At 42.1% G+C, this 20,432-nt stretch overlaps 1 protein-coding gene across 2 annotated transcripts in view; it reads right to left on the minus strand.

Annotated features, from left to right (window-relative positions):
• Positions 1–20,432, minus strand: part of KIF26B (kinesin family member 26B) — a 414,751-nt gene that overhangs the window by 136,382 nt on the left and 257,937 nt on the right. Inside the window, exon 1 of one of the 2 annotated variants that reach the window (XM_081038976.1) lies at positions 6,192–6,471. The exons of the other annotated variant lie outside the window; for it this stretch is intronic. Coding sequence (XP_080895102.1) covers positions 6,192–6,211 — 20 coding nt within the window. The 5' untranslated portion in view covers positions 6,212–6,471. Of the gene's footprint in view, positions 1–6,191; positions 6,472–20,432 lie in introns of those variants that run through there. 2 annotated transcript variants of the gene reach the window in all.

Raw genomic sequence — 20,432 nt, forward strand, 5'->3', positions numbered from 1 at the left:
AATAAGCTCTTCTTCTCCACGCAATGATTTTTCAGAGATGTACGTACAGAGAAAATGAGTTAACAAGTAGTCTAAGATGACCCACTCATTCAGCCACAGAACCAATGTTCTAAACCCAGGTGTGGTTCCTTTCCTACGTCCTCTACCTTGTTCTTGACCCATGGCCTACTGTTTCTAATGAGCTGTGAAAATGTGACATGATGTTGAATCCTATCTGATATAACTGATTCTTCTTCATCATCATACCATCCTATTTAATGTGATCTATTACTAATCATTGCCTATTTTGAGAATCTGAAAAATATTTAGTATTAATCCTCATGCAATCTGAATATAATTACATGACGCCATGCACAGTCATGCTTCTGTGCATAAATAGAGACTCATGACACTGTTTCTGTACTTGAAACAGTTTCTGTACTTGAAACCTCTGTCTAAAATGTTCTCCCTTCCCAGCTCCCTTCCTACTCATCCTTCTAGACCGGGTCTACTGAATGTAACACCTTCCCCACCAACCAAAGGAGAATTTATTCTTTTCTCCCATATGTTCTGATAGAATTTTGCTAATAGAGCTACTCTGGGGCTTATCAGAGTATTACAGTAGGATTAATTTGTGTTATAACCATTCCTTTCCTTCTTTCACTTTGAATCCTAAAAAAACCTTACAAAGTGCCTATAACATATTAGATACTCAACAAATGTTTGTGTCCCAAATACCTGCTTCCTGCCTTCATTGGATCTTCAGGCCTATATTTTAGAATTAGATATATAGTAAACTATCTATTTGATTTTCATTAAGCCACCAGTTGTAAACATAATTCCACAGAGATAGAAATCTGCACAGATTTAGTCACCGTGGCCAAAAGCTCAATGCTGGCGACTGACTATTTTTCCTGTCTCCATTTATACGTTCGTATTCAACTCAAGTCCACACTGCAAAATTTTTGCCTATACTTAGTAATCAACATACTAAGAGAGAAAGCCCCCTGATGGTGGGGTGGGGGCAAAAGCAGCAGCCGTGGAGAACAGCCAGAGATCTTTAAGGAGCAATCAGCCACCCCTCACTCTCGCCAGCTTTTAGTCCCCAGTATCCAGGGACAGTCTGGCAACTGGAACTTTGTGTTCAGCTGACACGAATGTGCAAATGACAGTTTTGGCTGTCAAGGAGCTTATTACCTAAGTGAGGAGCTTACATATTTATGAGCTGACAACTCAGATTTGTGGCTTTGCAGTATTCCTCAATTTCCCTTTAGAGCAGCCAATAGGCATAGAAAGGCCTTGGGGGTTCATTACTTCACCCCACATCTGCACCCCCCACACCAAGGTGCAGCAGGTGGCTCATTTGTGGAGACACCCGAGGGTCGAAGGGAGGTGAAAAGTGAGCCTACACAACTCATGGGCTGGACCTGAAGAGGTGACTAATAGACCCACAGTGTCTCCACTCTAAGGCAGTCAGCTGCAGTGGGTCTTTTCCTTATATGTGTAGGATTAATATATATATCCCTGCAGAGCGGTCTAGTTACAAAGCACACTCACGGACATGACCGCATGTCACCCTCTGGGTCATCTTGCGACTCTGCATCAGGACTGGCCTTTGGGAATGACAACTTCTGTTAAACATGCTCCTCCCCACCCCCAACAAAGAATATTTTCTGAACGAAAGACAGACCTATGTCCAAGGGAGAGCCTGGTTCATCGTAAACCAGAGTCCAAGCATTGCCATGGAGAGCTGCCACCTCCAGTGACAGGGCTGGTGAAATGCTGCAAGACCCACATCGGAGGCTGGAACCCAACCCCAGGTCTGTCAGACTCAGAAGTCCCTGCTCTTTCCTTGACAGTGCGACCTCCACGACGAAGCCGAGGAAGGAGGCAGCGTGTTATTTTCTGCGCCCCAGGACCCCTTCTCTTTCTCTCTCCCCACCTCTGCTTCTAGAAACCCCTTTCCCTTCTCCATCCTTTTAGGCAGAAATCTGCCATCACCGCTTCACACCCCTGGCAAAGTTAAGTTACAGAGCGATCCTCCCAGAGGCACTGACTTTCAGTCTTATCTCTCATTTTGGAATGAAAAGTTTTGTTGCTCACAGGGTTTCAAACATCAGAGTCTCTGGCCCAAACAAAGCCTGTCCTGCTTCTGTGACAAAGAATGGACTCATGTTGCAAGGACAACACACACACACAAAAAAATATTGTTTTGTTTCACCAAAATTTATGAGTCTTAGTATCTAAGAAACCAACGAATATAGTGGTACTAAAAGTACACTCTGTCTCACACAAACTTAAAACGAAAGGTCAGTCCATAGCATTCTCTACTCATCCAAGCCTTTCATACACATTGTTTCACTTTATCTTTACTCAAGACCTGATGGAGACAGGCCAGAGATTCTTCATTCACTCTTTCTTTCTTTCACGCATCCATTCAGCTCATAGTGGTCGGTCAGGGTCTTGATACCAAATGTAGAGCTTCGAGACAGAGGGGTCACTCTCTCACCCTCCGGATGATTGCAGCGTAGTGAGAGGGGCTGACGGGCACACACTGGTGTCTGTGTGGGGGACCCTTAAATGGAGAGAGGAGGGTGCCACAGAACGGCAGAGGAGAAGCCCTGAGCCAGGCACAGGGCATCAGGGAAGATTCACAGAAGAAGAGAAGAAAGGAATTAGCCAAGAGCAAGAGGGCAGGACAACACACTGGGTGGAGCGACCGGCACGAACCTTAATGGAGTAGCCCATTCAGAGAAATGGAAGTATTTAAGGACAGGGTGGCAGTTTTCTCCAGGTCATCCAAATGGTTACTCACAGACCCAGGACTGAAACACCCAGCTCTGGACTCCTACTCTTTCCATTCTTCCCCAACATCCCCATCGTTTAGGACCCGAGTCCTCTGTTGAAAGTGTGTGACAGGCTCCCCGCTGACAGGAGAGCATGAGGAGAGCCTCAGTAACAAGGCCATGACCAGGCTCTGTGGTAAGCACTGTGTATGATCATTTAATTGTCACAAAATCTGATGAGGTAAGCTTTGCATGGGTTCTGTTGATGAGAAGACTAGAAGCTGAGAGAAGCGATTAGGTTGGTGCAAAGCTAATTGCGGTTGAAAATAATTTCAAAAACTGCAATCACTTTTGCACCAACCTAACACGGGGTTTACTGGTCAATCACTCAAGTATGCATAGTAACTGTTGGTTCTGCTGTATTTCGATGTCACCTAATAATTCTTCCAAGGACTCCTGGGGGAACACAATGAGAGAAGAGTCGGGGACCGATGGCAAGTCTTTCCTCATCAGGAACACGGGCACAGGCATCTTTCACAGATCAGCTTTCTTTTCCAAATGCCATGAGACCTGTTTCTCCTCCCCTGCTGTCTCTCCAAGGGAAAAGGTGGGAAGGGCAGGTTAAGGATGGATGTGCTGTGTCAATAGCATGGCTCTGCAGCGGAACTCACTGGAAACATGGGCGGTCCCTGAGTTCACGGAGTTCACGGTGAGGAGAGTCTGCACAGATGTAACACTGAGGCCGATTCGTTCAGACAAAAGGCAAAAACGAAGAAAAGAGAGGATGACCCTAACGGAAGCACTTTCTTCGGAGTGAAAGATCTGAAGACGACAGCTGGTTGGAGAACCTTTCTTTAGCTCCCATCTTTTAGGCCAGACCCAGTCGCTAAGGAAAACGGATATCCAGAGAGAGAACACTGCTGTCACAGAAGGGGTCGGGGAGCCAAGTGAGAGAACAGGCCGTTTATCTTGAGCCACGCTTTTCCGCAGAACAGCAGGTCAAAATGAAAGCTCCGTTCCATCTCCAAGGCATTGATCAGTCTAAGACTATCTTAACCATCTGGCGTTATCGATTTAGACCTTCGGGGTGCTTAAGGGAACTTTGTTGGGAACTCCTCAGAGACAACCTGCCTCCTTTTCTTTCACTCTCTTCTCTCTCTCACCTTGACTCCAGTATTTTTTTTTAATTGCTCAGCAGTTTTACTGATGCCAATCAGCTGCCTCTCTCAAAGACTGTTTGCAGGTATCAGCATATCTGGCCCCTTTGCTCATTCACCATTAAAAAGCCCTCTCCCCCTCCAGGAAAACCCTGCCCTTGGCAGCTCATCTTTTTGCCTTAACAGGACACACATGAGAATCCTGGGGGATTTGGAGCTGTTCACTAGGGGACACTTCAGAGGCACAGAGGGCGTGGGCTGGGCCCAGGAGGAAAAGCAGAAGGGGGATGGGAACCAGGAAGGGGTTGCTTACTTTGTTAAGTGAGAAGGAACTGAACTCCAAAGATAATTTCTTATTGTCTTTTTAAATATATATGTATTTCCGCAGACATCTCCCTCCTTTACTCAAATCAGTGTGAAAGAATCTCTCTCTCCATGAACCCAGGAAGGCTGCAAGTGGTATCTGCTTTCACAGGGACCAAAACCTAGGATGGGAGCTGGGATTTGAGTCCGAGCATTATTCTGTTTCCAGTCTGGCTTTGTTTTTTCAATGATTTTTCCCTTGCCTTGCATGTATTGCTCTAGGTTTTTCACTCCACCCCCCACACCCCCAAAGCTCTTCCAGATGCGCGAATCTGACAGAATCCATATAAACAAGAAACCAAAACAAAACAGTGCAAGACTGAAAGCATTTCCCCTTGTGATACAACGACTTCTTGTATAGAGAAGCACTCACGTGACATTGCCAACATGTGTTTTCTGTCTCAGATTTCCCTGATAACAAAGGACATATTTTAAAAGGCGTGGCCCTTAGGTATATTTGGCCAGCAGGAATCCCGCAGAGTTTAGGGATTTAGTTTGGTTTGAGGCTGGTCCCCTCAGGTGCTCAGAGCTACAGCTCTTGATGTTAGATGCCAATCAATAAAGTTACGAACACTTTGGGTCAGGTTTGTCAGATATGATCTCATTCAGTTGCTCACAGAACTGATTTAATGTTCAGGAATCAAATGAGTTCATTGGATTCCAAATTTGGCAAACTTGTGTGTTGCATTACAGTGCTCCCTCTGTCCAGAGCCGGGCAGGGCATGCTAAAGGGAATCTTCAGAAGGCTCTTTCATGATGTTCCAAGACTGAGAGGGAAGGATGGGGGCTGGGAGACAAGCAGGGGTGGGGGTGGGGATTGGGGGAGGGTCAATAGCCCAGCCTGGGGTCTGGATATGAGGAAGAAAGGCCATGATCACTCTGAAAAGCTCATTACATACAGTGCCCTTGTTAGAAAGCCCATTTCCAAATCGAAGCAAGTTATAAGAAGCCAAACATATTTGTATTAACACTATAGTGCAGACTTTAAGAGAAAAAGTTGCAACTCATCATTAAAAAAAATCAGCTATCTATTTTGATGTCCTTACCTAAGTGATTTATGATCTTAAAAGTCTCCTTTACAATACTGTTTTCAGTCAAGAAAGCTTAAGTTACTCTTTCTATACAAAAATGAACCTCATTTCAAATTTCAAAGAAAACACAAATCATGTTCTTTAATTTCAATTTTGAATCTTTTCGGTAGCTGTTTCTTTCTCTTATGACACTTGTTTTTTCCTTTCCCTGAATACTGGGGAATTTAAGTACTTAAATCAAGCCCTAACACAGAAAGATGGAAACCCCTCTGGCTGGCATAGCCGAGCAATGACTAGGCTTTCAAATTGCCAGCCTCCTGCAAGCCTAGGGTGACCAGACGTTAGATTCTAGAATGGGAAGTGTTCTGTCTCAAGAAAAACTGAAATGGAAGAGAACTATAATTGGCATTTAACACTAGAAAATTAATTTCATGTAGGTAGCCAAAAAGAACCTTTTCGGAAAGCCATAGGCTACCTTCATTTTTATGATCGTGTGCAGAGAACACATTTGAATTCCGTCTTTCATGCAAAAATGAGACAACGTCAAATTTTTTAGCAACTGTGAATAAGTCTGATTATAGCAAAGATTGTCAGTTCATTTATTTCCTGTTTTAGTCTCATCCTCTGGGGGATGTTTGTAGATTCTATGTCAGAAGATTGGGTGTCTCATCTGACATAGTTGTGTGTATTCTGCAAGTCAATTGAACAAGAAAAGAAGCTCATAAATACCGAACCCTCCTAACTTCTTTGGAGTACTTTATACATTTTATTTTCACTTTTCTCAAAAGGAAATTCACTGAAAAAGTTAAGGTAAAACAAAAAAAGCAACTAAGACAGACTATCTAACTACAGGAACATATATAACTGTTACTTACACTGCTTTCAAATCCATCATTGACACACCATGGCTAAATAATCAAGTGCAGAATCCATTTCTTCCCATCTGTTAATAAATAGCTTCTCTCAAATGTCTCTTGCAGATCTGGGGCCATCTCAGGAGGAAGTAAGAAAGTGGAAAGGTGAAGGAGAAAAGGCTGGGAAATTCGAAAATCCATGGGGGTCTGGGAATTCTCAGAGCAGACCCTGGTGAAACATTCCTGTGATTCCAGTTTGTGGCTAAAAGAGGATCCTGGCCTCCCAGCCACCTTCCCAGTCCAGCTCAGCCCCGGCTCCAACATTGCATTTCCCTCCAAGAACACCGCATGGATGGAAAGGGAACTCACGGGATTCTGCCAATCGGCTCACGCAAGCAAGCCTCTCAGAGAAAGCTGTGCCAGTTCTCTCTCTTGTCTGCTATCTCAGAGAGAGGGAGGGAGGGAAGAGCAGAGGCGGGCAAGGCGGGAGGGGGAGAGAGACAGAGAGAGGGAGAAAGGAGAGGAGCTTTACGAACGGGGACCAGCAGAGTCAGAACCACTTGCTAGAACTCCCATTAACCACACGAGCTTAGGAATTTGCTGAGCACAGAAGCTGCAGCACACACTACCGAAATCAGGAGTTTAAAATCTTTAATTACACATCCATATACATATTTAGTGCAGACCAAGCTGCCAGGACCAGGGTTCTGGATATGTGCAACAGTGCAAGTCAACACTTGTAGACAAACATGCAGGCATGTGTCCCCACTAGAATTATATCTACACGCATATATTCCAGAGAAAATGTCTAGTCTCACAGTTGACATGTCTTAAAACTATTCAAATGCTCTCAGTAATGGACGTGCAAATCAGCCAAACAGCATCCTTTGCCTCTGATTTCATCCTTAATCATACCTTCTCCAGCTTTTGGGGGGTTCCTGTTTCTTTATCCTACTTCTGGAAAGAGACTCCCAAAAAGGACAGGGATGAGACGCGAGGCAAGGGCTTTCAGGGTGACTGTCAACTTTGCATGCCACAAGTCATTGTGTGTGGTACTGCAGCCCAGAACGTTCCACAGACAGAGCCAAGCCACAGACTCTGTCTGATAGAGGAGGTAGCATGGAGCAGGGACATGAGACACACAAAAGGGGCTCTGCAGATGGCACAGGAACAGGTGGACACATACGACATAGGAGGAAGCAGTAACAGCCAAAGAGGAGCAGGCAGGTAGATGTGAGAAAGGCAGAGACAAGGCATGCGCTGGAAGGGGCAGCCATGACGGTAGATGGTGTAAGACCATCTCCACCCCATTCCTGAATGTCCTCTACGGCCCTCCCCTCTCCACACAAGGAATGCTCCCACTGAGATTCTCCAAGTGTGTCCTAGTCTTCTGCACTAGAAACACCTGGTGACAACATGTTAAAAATGCAGATCCTCAGGTACCCCAAAGATTCCTATTATGCGGGTGAAGACCAGAACCTGCATTTTCACAAGCCCCACAGATGACTCTGACATTGGTGAAGACTTGTTTCTTCCTCAGTGGTGCGTGAGAGGATGAATGAATGAAAAATTGAATGAAATGAGAAGAGATCCTAATAGAACACCTGGGAGAACCCAACAGATATGGAAGGTATGGGGAACAAAACAAACCTGGAAATGAGTGGTGAGCGATGAATCAGGAGAGAGAGAATTGTGGAAACCAAACGAGACTTAGGAGAAGAGATGACTTACCACTTTCCAAACATACCACACTTTTTCACAGCTCTGCGACTACACATGCTGTTGCTTTTGCCTAGAATTTTCTTCTTTCCTAGGCAAACCCTTTCTTAAAACCCAGTCCAAAGTCCCATCCTACTGGAAGCCATTCTAACTCTCCCAGATGTAGGTAATGGTCCCAATCACATTTTGTTTGTATTTCTCCTTGCAAGTACCTTTATACACTGCAATTATTTATTAGCTAGTCTCTTTCTTCCCTATTAGCTGGTGGTGAGCTGTTTTATGTAAACTAGATGATCTCTCAATCATCATTACACATCCCCAAATTCTGGACACAAAGTAAGCACGCAATAAATATGCATTAATTGAATGGCTAAATATATCAAGAGTAATTCTTAACCTGGGTGGTTGGTACATAGATGTTTGCTCTGTTATTGATCTTTAAACTGAGAAACTTTCAACATTTCATACACTAGTTTACATGCATGACACACTTAACAATAAAAAATTTAAATAAGTCATAATATCTGAGGTTTGCATTAGAAAGTTAGGACTTAGTAGAGAATGAAGAGAAAAAAAATCTCAAAAAGCTAACTTAAAAGGAGGTAAATGCGACAAAAAGCAAAAATGCACCCGGGTGAGGTGAACCCAGTGGGATGTGCAATATTGTGGGGGTGGTTTTCAATAAACTGATGTGTTTGGGACTCAGAAAATTGTCACATTTGCAATCAATGGGGACAAAGAGATATCCTAAACAGAGATGGGCTGCATAAAGTGGGAGCAGAACTTGCACTAACTCTCCTGGAGAAGGACCACCAAAATTAGCAGAAAACCAAATCTCCCATTATTTGGCTTAAAAAAATTTGATGAATTATAAATTAAAAGTTAGGAATCATTCACATGAATAATTAAATGAATGGATGGATGATGAATGGATAGATGGATGCGTGTATTTATGTATGTATGTATGTATGTATGTATGTATGTATGTATGGATGGATGGATGGATGGATGGATGGACAGTGGAGGGATGGAGAGCTAAAGGAAGAGGACCCAGAACAACTCTGGGGTGTACCACTACCTAAAGGGCATTCAACATACTGTTTTATAGTTTTTAAAGTGTTCTACTTGTTATTCCCCGAAGTACAATTGAGAAATCATACCTCAGAAAAGGGAAATGGTTTGCTCTTGGTCACACAGCTAATAACTTCCAGAATGAGATCTAGAATCCAAATCCTTCCACATATAGTCTGCTGTGTTTGCCACTGTACCAAATTAAACCCCAACAGGCGAAAATAGTCTTTAAACTTGGTGAAAGAGATGGAAATGAAAAAACCCACATGACTCCATCTTGAAACACAAAGGAGAAGCTATCTTAGGGGCTGACCTAACATTGGCTTAGCAAGCATCATGCTCAGTACCATACAGTCAGGTCTCCCTAACTAGAAATTTGGGCTGGCCTGGCAGATGGCTGAGAAAACTGCCTCCACTACCCTCCTCTGCACTATCCCTTGTACTCAGCAGAACTCCTACTAGCCATGTGTGGTTGACATGGAGAAGTGCCTTCTAGATCTTTCTTCAAGGGAGGTCTTATTTTCCCAGCTGTGAGAAGTCAGCCTCCAGCTGTGAGCTCTTTTAGGATTTGCGTCAACTGCAGAAAACCACTTTACCCAAGGGCATGGCCTCCCCAGGGTGGCCCACACCCAGTGACTGATGGGAAGGTTCAAAGGCTCAGCCATTACGTCCAGCGCAGGTCATTATGATGGGTCATTTAGGCTCCAGCGTTTCCCTGTCATTGGCCAAGGCTTTGCCGGGCCTCTTTGGCAGTTTTACATTGTCCTCTGCTCACTCCTGTGTCCTCCTTCTCATTTCTACAGGGGTTAATCTCTAATAAACATCCTGTGTGACCAACTCGATCGCAGTGCTGCCTCCAGAGGACCCACCAGCAACCCTCCCAGAGTGAAGCAGTGGGGTCCTCGCGCTCTGTTTGAGCTTTACCACCAGCAGTCTCCACACACGGACCCCTAGTGACATCAGAGCTTTAAGACAACAAACGCTGATTCTTCCTCCCTCCCCAAAATGTTGGGCAATTTATTGCCAGGCCTCAGTTCGCTCGTCTAGAGGAAGTGCCAGGCTGTGGAGCCCTGGGGCCTCCTGGGTGGTAAAAGGATATCAGAATCCCCCCTTCAACCAGAGTAACTCTGCTTTGATCGGTTTTTATTATGTGCGGAGGATTTCATAAGCTCGCTCTTGACATGAGGGCTTGACAGTTAAATATTTTTTGAAAAACACGGGTTCAGATGATCCCATGGACACCCCCATCTGTAACAGTCTATGATGCTCCGTCCTCAGAGGACACACATAAGATGTAGAATAATAACATGGTACCTTAGGCCATCCACTGATTTGGAAAAACAAATCAACTCACATATAAAGACAAGATCATACTATAGATTGAGTGACAGATGCCTTCCAGGCTACATTCTGGTTTATTGGACAGATAGGGAACTATATAAATGATGAGGGAATTAAGAATAGTTTCCTGGAGGACTTGGACAATTTATTAGCTTATGGGGCTATCAGAAGGATTTAAGACAGTAAAGTGGAGGAAAGAGCTTTCGGTTTAAATGAACTAAATTCCTTGGCTGTGGTTTGCAGTTGGAAAGAGGTTGTCTCCTCCTTCCTAGCGCCGAACACAGTAAGTAGTGTGTGTGACTATGTTGGGGGACATGAGAAATTAAGTTCCACTGCAGTAGGTCCAAGAAAGACTAGATTCCTTATTCCCTCTTATAAGGAAATATTGTTCCGAGGTTAAATCATTATGTAGTTTGTCTTTCAGTGGAAAGTTAAGAGTTTGTTCATTTAAGATATTTAAATGTCCTGTTTCTATTATAGCCCGCTATAGTTTTTTGTAGTCCCTGTTTTTCTAGCCTCCTCATGGGTTGGGGATAGCCCTGACCACAGCTCCAATAGTAACGGAGGAAAAAGGAAAAGAGCAGAGAACAAGAAAGGAGGATGACGTACAGAAGGCAGGTCAAAGGGGTTAAGAAGAAGTCTTAGAATGGAGGTCTGTGCGCAGAGGAAGGGAGTAAGCCACTTGAACAAAACTGGGCCCAGGGCCACCTCTCTTTCCATAGCTGAAGCCCTGGCTTCCTGGCCGTGCCCTCACCTGCCCTGCTCAAACAGTGCGCAGAGAAAGACATGACAGCTCTGAAAGCCTGGGAATTGGTCTATTATTAAGTAGCCCCTAAGGGTATAAGAAAATGACCAAAGCAGGACCAGGCTCCTTTCCTTGGGAAGCCCCTGCACTGGACATATCATGCCCACCAATAGAAGGGCCTCTGCAAAATGCCTCTGGCTAACACCCAGGATGGGCCCACATGGAGCCACGTGACATCAAATCCCACAGTACGGCTGGGTTGACCTTGGAAAACTATTATCCCTTATAGGAGAAGAGACTGATATTCAAACCTTCCCCAGGCAAGACAGCCACCCGCGGCAAAGACGAGAAAAACTCCTAAGTTCTTGCTCCAAATCCATTGGTCTATCCCACCATCATCAAGCTTTCTTTAGTGGACGATAATCACCCTTCATATATGTGGTGCTGCGATGCTCTTGATCTTCAGTACAGTGGACTTAAGAGACGGTTTTTATCCCTCTCAAAGGAACTGAGGAATTCTCTCCCTAGAATTCATTTGAGAACAGAGACCTTTTGTTGAAAATAGTCAGATCATCAAACATTTTTTTTTTAATAAAAGGTCAAATACGTCTAATATTTAGTTAGATCTGTGTGGGAAAAAGGAAGCACTTTCAAGAATGTAAATGCCGAATTTGGGGAAAGCCAATTATCTAAAAAACTCAGTCGATATGTGGTCTGTACAGGGTGGCCAGCACTACCCAAAAGGAGTACAAAAATCTTGGCATTTCATATAAATTAGGAGCTTAATTCATATTTTATACAACCAAAGAGACATGAAATCTATGTGTGAATGAGGTATACTCATGAAAAAAAAGATACATGAAACTCTAGATGTAAGTTTTCAAAGACAAATTAGGAAAATGTATGTGTAGTTTAAGAAATAGTTCATTGTAAGCTTCCATTCTAATTAATTTAGAAGATGTTTTCAGGGAGACCCCACTCGTGACGAGAAAGGATTTGGTACCCGCTGATGTCCTGGGTTCTTTAGCCATTTTACTTTCTCTTTCCTTAACTAAAACCATTTTCTTCACATGCATATAATGTCTGTCATAATAACTATTATTTCCATTCCTTCATTCCTTCATTCATTCATTCAATCAATAACTGGTTGCCTGGAATAAGACCAACCCAGTTTTCATCTTCATTGAGCTTGCAGTCTAATGTAAACAAGTCATCGTTTTCCAGAATAATTGTTGCTTCTTCACAAACATAACATTCCCTCACTCCACCTTGTTCTTGAAAAGACGGAAGAAACTATATATGTTTTATCTAGTTTTTCATTAAACGCTAAATCTCTAGTAGGAAGAAATCATGCTACAATGACCTTTCATATGAGGTAGTTATAAAATACTAGATAAAATGAGCTTTTTATCAGAAAAGTAGAATCTCATTACCTTTCCTGGGTCTGGAGCTTGTCTTATCTGAATTGCATGCTACCTTAGTTGGTGGATATGTTGAGTTTGGGTAGTCCATAGCCAAGTTCTCAGAGCATTACAGAGATGTACAGCTGGTATCCTACAGATGTGCCTTAGTTCCCAAAATACCAGGGAAGCACAATGGGTAAATGATGAAGCCCTCGCCTTGTTCTAAAGACAGAAGTGTAGCACAGCCAAATTTAGCAAAAGGCTCAACAACCTCCGTTTGTGTGTTGATAAAAGAATAGAATTATTTTGGACTGCTGTATGCCTCTATGGATGTGGCTAGTCTTAGCAAACATGCAATTGTTTATACTTCACACCACAAAGTCTAATTTTGACCTGAATTCTAACTCCTAGCCCAGCAATCATTTTCCACTGAAAACGTGCTCTGTAGATAAAAAAAAAAAAAAAAAAGACCCTCCATAATACCTTTGTATGCTGAAGCAGGATTGTCAGCTCTTTTTAGATGTAAGAGAAAGAAGAAACTTATTCCACTTGCTTTTATAGTTATATAACAAGAGGGTACAAAGAACCCCAGTTGTCAAACTAATGTAGGTTCAGATCTCTCAGCACAGCTAAACACAAACCACCATGACAACCAACACCTAAACAGTACTTACTAGACTCCAGGCCTAGTTCCAAGGCCCAAACATCAATTTATTTAATCATCGCAACTCCGTGAAGTACATAACATTATTATTCTTGTTCTACAGACATGGAAATTACAACAAAAAGAAATTAAAAGCTTTACTTGAGGCCACATAGCTACCTAAGAGGCAAAGCCTAGATTTAGAGCCCTTAGGTCTGGTTTGGAGTCCCCTCTGTCCAACATGACATGAGGCTGCTTTGTGTCAGTGACTGACATTCTCTCGGCTACTGTTTTACCTGTGAAACGGGGATAGTGGTACTGACCCCAACGATGGCCGGGATGTCTAAGACAAAGCATCTTAACGTGCTTGCCAAGCACATCACATGTGCTGAATCTCTGTTTTAATTATTAGGCCATGCTCAGTTCCTCCCCAATACTTTGCCTCCATGGGGCTAAGTAGTTCATTCTTCCTACGGTCCTTCTGGTCTCCAGGGATGTGACATCATTAAGTCCTAGGCTCACTATAAAGATTCCTCTTTGGTTGTCATGGGACACAGGTAGCATTTTAGCTCCAGAAAGAAAGGAGCAGAGCTGTTGAAGGAAATGAATTTCACCGTTCTCCTCACCCTGACTCTTGTGTAAGATACCAGTCGATTAATTCATCACGTTCTTATTCAGCATCTTGCCATCCGGCGGCCCCTTCCCAACTCTGCAGAATTCCTTCTCTAATTCGGTGTGACTTCCCAAGTTGGCCAGGAGCCAGCCTTTGCCCTGGTGAAGTCCGAGGGCTACATAAGCTGCCTTGTCGTGGATGTTCTTCTGAGAGTTTAGAAGAAACTCTAAGTCAGTTTTTGACAAGTTACTGGCAAAAGTAGAAGAAACTCCTGCCAATTTGCTTCAGGCACCGAGCTTGTTAACAGGTATTACACCAGGTGTTATTAATATGTTACTTACAACAAGCCCAGTTTTCAATCTATTGTTTGGTTTATGTAGTGTTACAGGTTTTGAACTTGACAAAGTAATCTATTTTTTCTAACTCAGAAAAATGTAAAATGTGTGTTGAAGAACTCAGTCCTCAAATGTGAGATATATTTATTGCAAGTGAGTCTTATTTAGGAATCAGGAGGTGAACTAAATGAGCAATACTATTTTTTCAAGTCAAATAACCACTTTCTAAAACCAAAGATTGGGACCAATCTTGCTCCCAGGACTCAGCCAGTCAAGCCTGCAGGTGTGAGGTCAGTGCCCTGGTGAAATGCACTGCTTTTTTGGTTCTCTGAGGTAAGTCAACAACGCCATCCTAAGGAATTTCAGACAGGGAAGGAATGCCTCTTGAATGCTCTGCTGAGTCGAGGGACTGGATGTCTAAAACACGAGTCCGAAAAACTCCCAGTGTTCTTAGCAAGAGTCTACATTCTAACTGATGGCAGGCAGTTACCCAGCCTGAAACAACGTGTGCATCGGGAAGTCAGAGAACAGGAAGGGAAGAGTCTCAGCAGATTCTTGAAGGAGGGAGGATTTCCCCTTTTAGCCAAATGACCTCTTCCCGCATTCCACACTGTTCACCTTATGTCCATCATTGCTTGGGCTCTTTCCTGTGCAGCAGACCTACCAGCCTGAATACCACAAGCAAAAGCCCAACAAAACAAGGCTTCCATCCAGTTTTCCGTCCCTTCAGGCCCAGGCTATCAATTGAGTAATCTGAAAGCCTGTGTACTAATACACTATTTCCAAGAAACATGCGATTTCTGAAACAATTCTGCGGTCTTTGCTTTCCTGGGCCCCCTTCCTTTGCTTGTAAATGGGGATATAGAAAACCTGTAGGTGGAGACGTTTCAGGTCACTAAAATTATACTACATGGGTCAGCTGTGTGCCTCCAGTGATTTAGTCAGGTTTACCTGTCCTGGAAAAATAAAATCAGATAATAATCTCTACCTTACTTCCCATGGTATACACCCAGAAAAAGTCAGTAAGAAGTAGGGGCTCTGTTTCTAAATTTACCACGTAGCCTCGGCTACATCGCTTAGTCTATCTGGCAGATTTGATTTTGTCACATTCTGATGATGTTGGATTAATCTAGATTATAGTTGTAAACTGTTGTTACCCTCTCCAGGAAAGGAAACGTGCGTGCGCGCGTGCGAGCACACACACACACACACACACACACACAGTGCCATTAAATAGTGCTCTCTCACATTTTTAATATGGGTCACCACTGAGGACACCGATTGAGAATTGTTCCGAGTTTGGAGCTACAACACCTTTCTCTTTGACCAAAGGTAACACGAGCCACTCGCAAGCATTGATAAAACGATATTTGCTATAGATAAAAACTGGTACAAAAATGCAAAGCTCTCTTGGCAGTCGTCATACTAGTTTGGCAACCAGCTGCCTCCTGAATGGGACTGGGTCGTCTTCTCTTAAAGAGGACCTGCTAGTTTTCCTCTTCCCTTCTCACACACACAGACTCAAACTTCACATTCTCCTCAACCTCATTTACGGTCTGATGAGGGGCAGGAGCATGTGACCCAGCAAAGGAGACACAGGTAGGCAAGGCGAGAGGAGTGAGGGGAGACTAACCTTGGTTCGGCCGCCTCTGCCCTGCCTGGTACTCTCATGTTGGGCATCGAAGAAGGACAGAGCCAAAGGACAGTGGACAAGACCAGCCTTCCTCATGGGCGGCCTGTGAGGGCAGCTGTTCAATTATTGAAAATTCCAGGCTAAAAGTAAGTCAAATATTCATGACTCTATTATCGAGAGGAAGGAAACTTGACAATCCACCTTTTCAGGAAGAAAGCCCAGCAGCAGACATGACAGAGTGCCATTGGTCACAGCGTCACAGAAACGATCCCCTTGCCTCCACGCAGGCTCTGAGAAGATGCCGACCGCGACACCTTCTCCCACCCCTCACTTTTTCTCGCGGTGGCTGCTGATAAACAGTTTTCAGCTATGGTTCACAAACCCTGTTTTCTGCATGTTCTCCCATAACCCAGTTGCCTCTCAAGCGAAGATTTTTGCGGGTAGAGTAAATGATAATATTCCACTAGCTCCTAATTAAGTACATGGAACCAACAGTGATAAACTTCACAGCCAGGCTGACTCATCATTTGGGCTACCCCCGAGGTCTCTGATTCAATTTCCAGCTTCTCTGATCATGCTAAAGCCATCGGGTTGAAAATATTGGAATATAAAGTGTGGCAGACCAGGCCCTCATTTCTCCTTCCTCTCTCTCCTGCCAGGGAGACGTCCACATGGGAGAGAGACACACAGGAAAATGGAAGAAGATAGTAATTTGATGGATAATAAGTGATGTTTGAATGCTGAGAAATCACCTGGAAATTACATGTGCAGTTGCATTACTTTTTTAGATGGATGAATATAATATGATAGAATGAGTGTGTTTTTTTTTTGAGGGGGAATAGATGAATATAATAGATAGTGTATCTCTAAATAGCTTCACCTAAGCATTGTTTTTCATTTAATAATTGGTACTCTTACCTAAAGCATTGGCATTATTATAATTATCTCCATCCTTATTACGCTGTCAGCAATTTAAAGTACAGCCCTTCAGCAGGGTAGTGTGATGTGTTATGTGGATTAGTATTAATTTACACTATGGAGATTGACAGTTAACATCTAAAATGCCTTAATCAGGAACACACACTCCAGAGTGATTGGTTAGTTAGTACTTGATATGTCACACTTTCATTATCATTTAATTTCAAAATATTGCCTAATTTCCACTGAAATTTCCTCAACTCATGGGTTATTTATAAGTGGATCACTTAATTTCCAAACATTTGGATATTTTCAATTTTCTTTGTCATGAATTTGGTCACAAAACATAGTCTGGATGAGATTAGCCTTTGGAATTTGTCCAGATTTGTGTTGAGAGCAGGCAAATGGTCCATTTGGGGACACTGTACTGTCAAAGTTGAGCCCAGTGGTCTAAGCACATCAAGCAGGTAAAATTAATTAGTGGTGGTGTTCAGATCATCTATACCCTTACTGATTTATTTGTCTGCTGTTCTATCAGGTCTTGAGAGATGGGAGTCAAGACTCCCCATCATGATTATGGATTGGGTTATTTATCCTTCTAATTCTGTCAAATTTTTGCTTTTTACATGGCGAGCTATGTTATTAGATATGCTCAGATTTCGAATTGTTGTAATTTCCTTGTAGATTGACTTTTTCATTATTACAAAGTGTGCCTATTAATCTTTAATGATGACTCTTCCCTTAAAAATCTCCCTTCTTGGATATTAATAAAACTACACCAACTTATTTTGGTTCGTATTGACAAAGTGTATCTTTTCCCATTGTCTTATTTTCAACTTCCTGGTATCCTTATATTTAAGGAGTGTCTCTGCTAAGCAGTATGTAGTTAATGTTTTAGTTATTTTTTAGTGTAGTATGACAATAATTATCTTTTAATTAGAATAGTTAGTCAATTACCATTTAATGCAATTACTGATTGTTTGGGTTTATAGCTAACATCTTAGAATTCTTTTCTGTTGGCCCCCCTGTATTCACATTACCTTTTATTTCCTTTCTTGCTTCCTTTTAGATTAATCAAGCATTTTTCATTCTATTTCCCCTTCTATGTATTATTCTACTAGTTAGTCTAGAGACTACATGTATCCTTGACTAATTATAGTACATTAAAATTACACCCTTTAACACTCCCAGATGTTGCTATGACCTTATAACACTTTAACTCCATTTACCTGTCTTTCACTTTTTGTGCTACTTGATCATACATACATTAATTCTACATATATTTTAGACCCCACAAGACCTCATTTTTGTTGATTTATAGGATCAACATACATTTATATTTGTTCATATATTTTTCTCAACATTTTATTCTGAAGTGAAATTTTCAAAAGTAAAATTAGAAGAATTGTACAGTGACTACTCATATAATCCTCACCCAGATTCTATAATTAACAATTTTCTATGTTAGCTTTATCACCTATCTATCCATCCCTCTATCCAGCCATCAGTCCATTTTATATTTTTTAATATATTTCAACTTCACCCCATATTTATCCTTTCTGTCACTTTCCATTCCTTCTTGCACTTCTGGGATCACTTTCTTACTACCTGTATAAATACTTTTAGTATTTCTTTTAAATTTAGCCCAATCGTGATAAATTCTTCCAATTTTTGTTTGTCTTAAAATGTCTTCATTTCACTTCAACTCTTGATAAATAATAGTTTTGCTGAATTTATAAAATTTTAGGCTGACAGTTACATTCTCCCAACATGTGAATATGACATTCCGTTGTCTTCGGGATAGTTTCTGATACGAAGTAGATCCCTTAGTCTTACTGTTGCCTCTTTGAAAGTAATAATTGTTTTTCTGCCTTCATTCACAATTTTTCTTAGGTTTTGTTTTCATCAGTTTTACTACATTGTGCCTAGGTGTTGTTTCCTCTGTATGTATCCTGGTAAGGGGATGTAAGTTTTCTTGAACCCATGTTTTGATGTTTGATCGTTTTCAGAAAATATTGCTCCTGCCTCATTCCTTCTTCTCCTCTTCTGGGACTCCAATCACGTGATGTTATATAGAGCAACACATTACATAAGTCTCTTCTATTCTTTTCTGTATTTTCATCATTTTTGTTCTCCATGCATCCACTTGGGTATTTTTCTATTGATCTGCCTTCCATTTTCACAAATTCTTTCTTATAGTGCATCTAATCTGCAATTAAATATATCTATTGAGTTCTTAATTCCATTGTTTCATTTTTTAAGTTCCAGGATTTCCAGTTTGTTTTCATGGATTCCAGTTTTCTAGCAAGATTCTTCATCATGTCATCTATTTTCCTGAACACATTAATCACAGTTATTTTAAAGTCTATGTCTGATAACACCAATAAATGGGCCACTTATGGGTTTTTTACCATTGCCTATTTTTTTCTCTTGGACCTATTTCCTGGTATGCCTGGTAATTTTTTATTGAAAAAATTTTTTAGAGACTCTTGAAAATACTCTCTTCCTTCAGTAAACGTTCACCTTCTCTTCTGGGAGGTAGCTTGAATGGGATTAACCCAATCAAGCTTAACTGAGTTTTTGTATGGCTCAGTCTACGTTGGGTTTACTGCTGCTCCTAGGGCATAGCTCCCTGAGGAGCCCAGTGGGGTGTTTATTACTGCCTTTCTCCTTGGTGGGCTTTGAATACCAATATTTTTCAGTTGGCACTATGATGCTAAAAACTCTACTTTTCCGTGTTTTTTTACTTAGCTCCTCAGTCTCTTGTACTATACAGTAATATTTGGCCAATGCATCAAAGGGAAAAATACTGGAGTATCCAGCCCATTTTCCTGTGCCTTCCTTCTCTCCAAGATCTTGACCTCTCAAGTCCTGCCTACCTTGGCAGCCCTGAACGCAAATGTTTGCTTCTTTAGCCCCATGATATTGCCATTAGATCTGCTGCATTCTCAGAAGATGACCCGAGAGACAAAAGCATCTTCCTAATTCTCTGTACTTCCCTTTCTCTCAGATCATAGCTGTTCAAGTCCTATTGCCTTGGCAGCTCTCTAAGACAACTGTGGCTCAGACAAGGCCTTCCACAACCTAGGATCAGCTGAGGCCAGAATCTGTTGTGATTGGTCAGTGTGTATGACAGTCCAAGTTATTATTTGAAAGACTCTAGTTGAAAAGGTAACCCTCCAGAGGTAGTTACCACAATTGCATTGGCTATCTTTATTACTGGTCCACAGCTGAGGCATTGCTAATTAGAATCATGCAGTTAGAAATGAGTTTCTTTGATGAAAATGGTTGTGTTCAAGATACGTAGATTGGCTAGAAATATTGCATAGACACTCTCGCTCTTGTCCAAACAGTATATAAAAATCCAGCAAGCTCAATTATCCTATGGATAGGGCTCTGATTGGTCCATTGTTCAGACCCTTAGAGGAGTATTTTTTTCTCACCTGACTTTAACTAGATGATTACCTGAAGCATGCCATTAGCACATAACCACATCCTGCTTCTAGTGTACCTTTATGCAAGGTGCTATAGGTGTGTGTTTCTAGAAGGACAGGGAGGTGACTCTTCACCAAGTGTATAAAACACAGTATATAACTTTTTCTTCCAGGTTGCTAACACATGTTTGTAACTATGGCAGAATTTGCTTTGATTTATTTTCTTTATAACACCGCCTGGAAACATTTTGTGGAAGGAAACCTATGGCCCCACTTACTTATGGGAGGCTAACAATATCTACCCAAAACAACTACAGATAACCAAATTGGTCTAGGTCAGTTTGAACGTATCCTTTGTATCACAAGCCAACACAAAACTTTAGTGGCCATGATGGTCTTACTTGCTC

Source organism: Rhinolophus hipposideros (genome assembly GCF_964194185.1).
Source record: "Rhinolophus hipposideros genome assembly, chromosome: 26".
Taxonomy (NCBI): Eukaryota; Metazoa; Chordata; class Mammalia; order Chiroptera; family Rhinolophidae; genus Rhinolophus; species Rhinolophus hipposideros.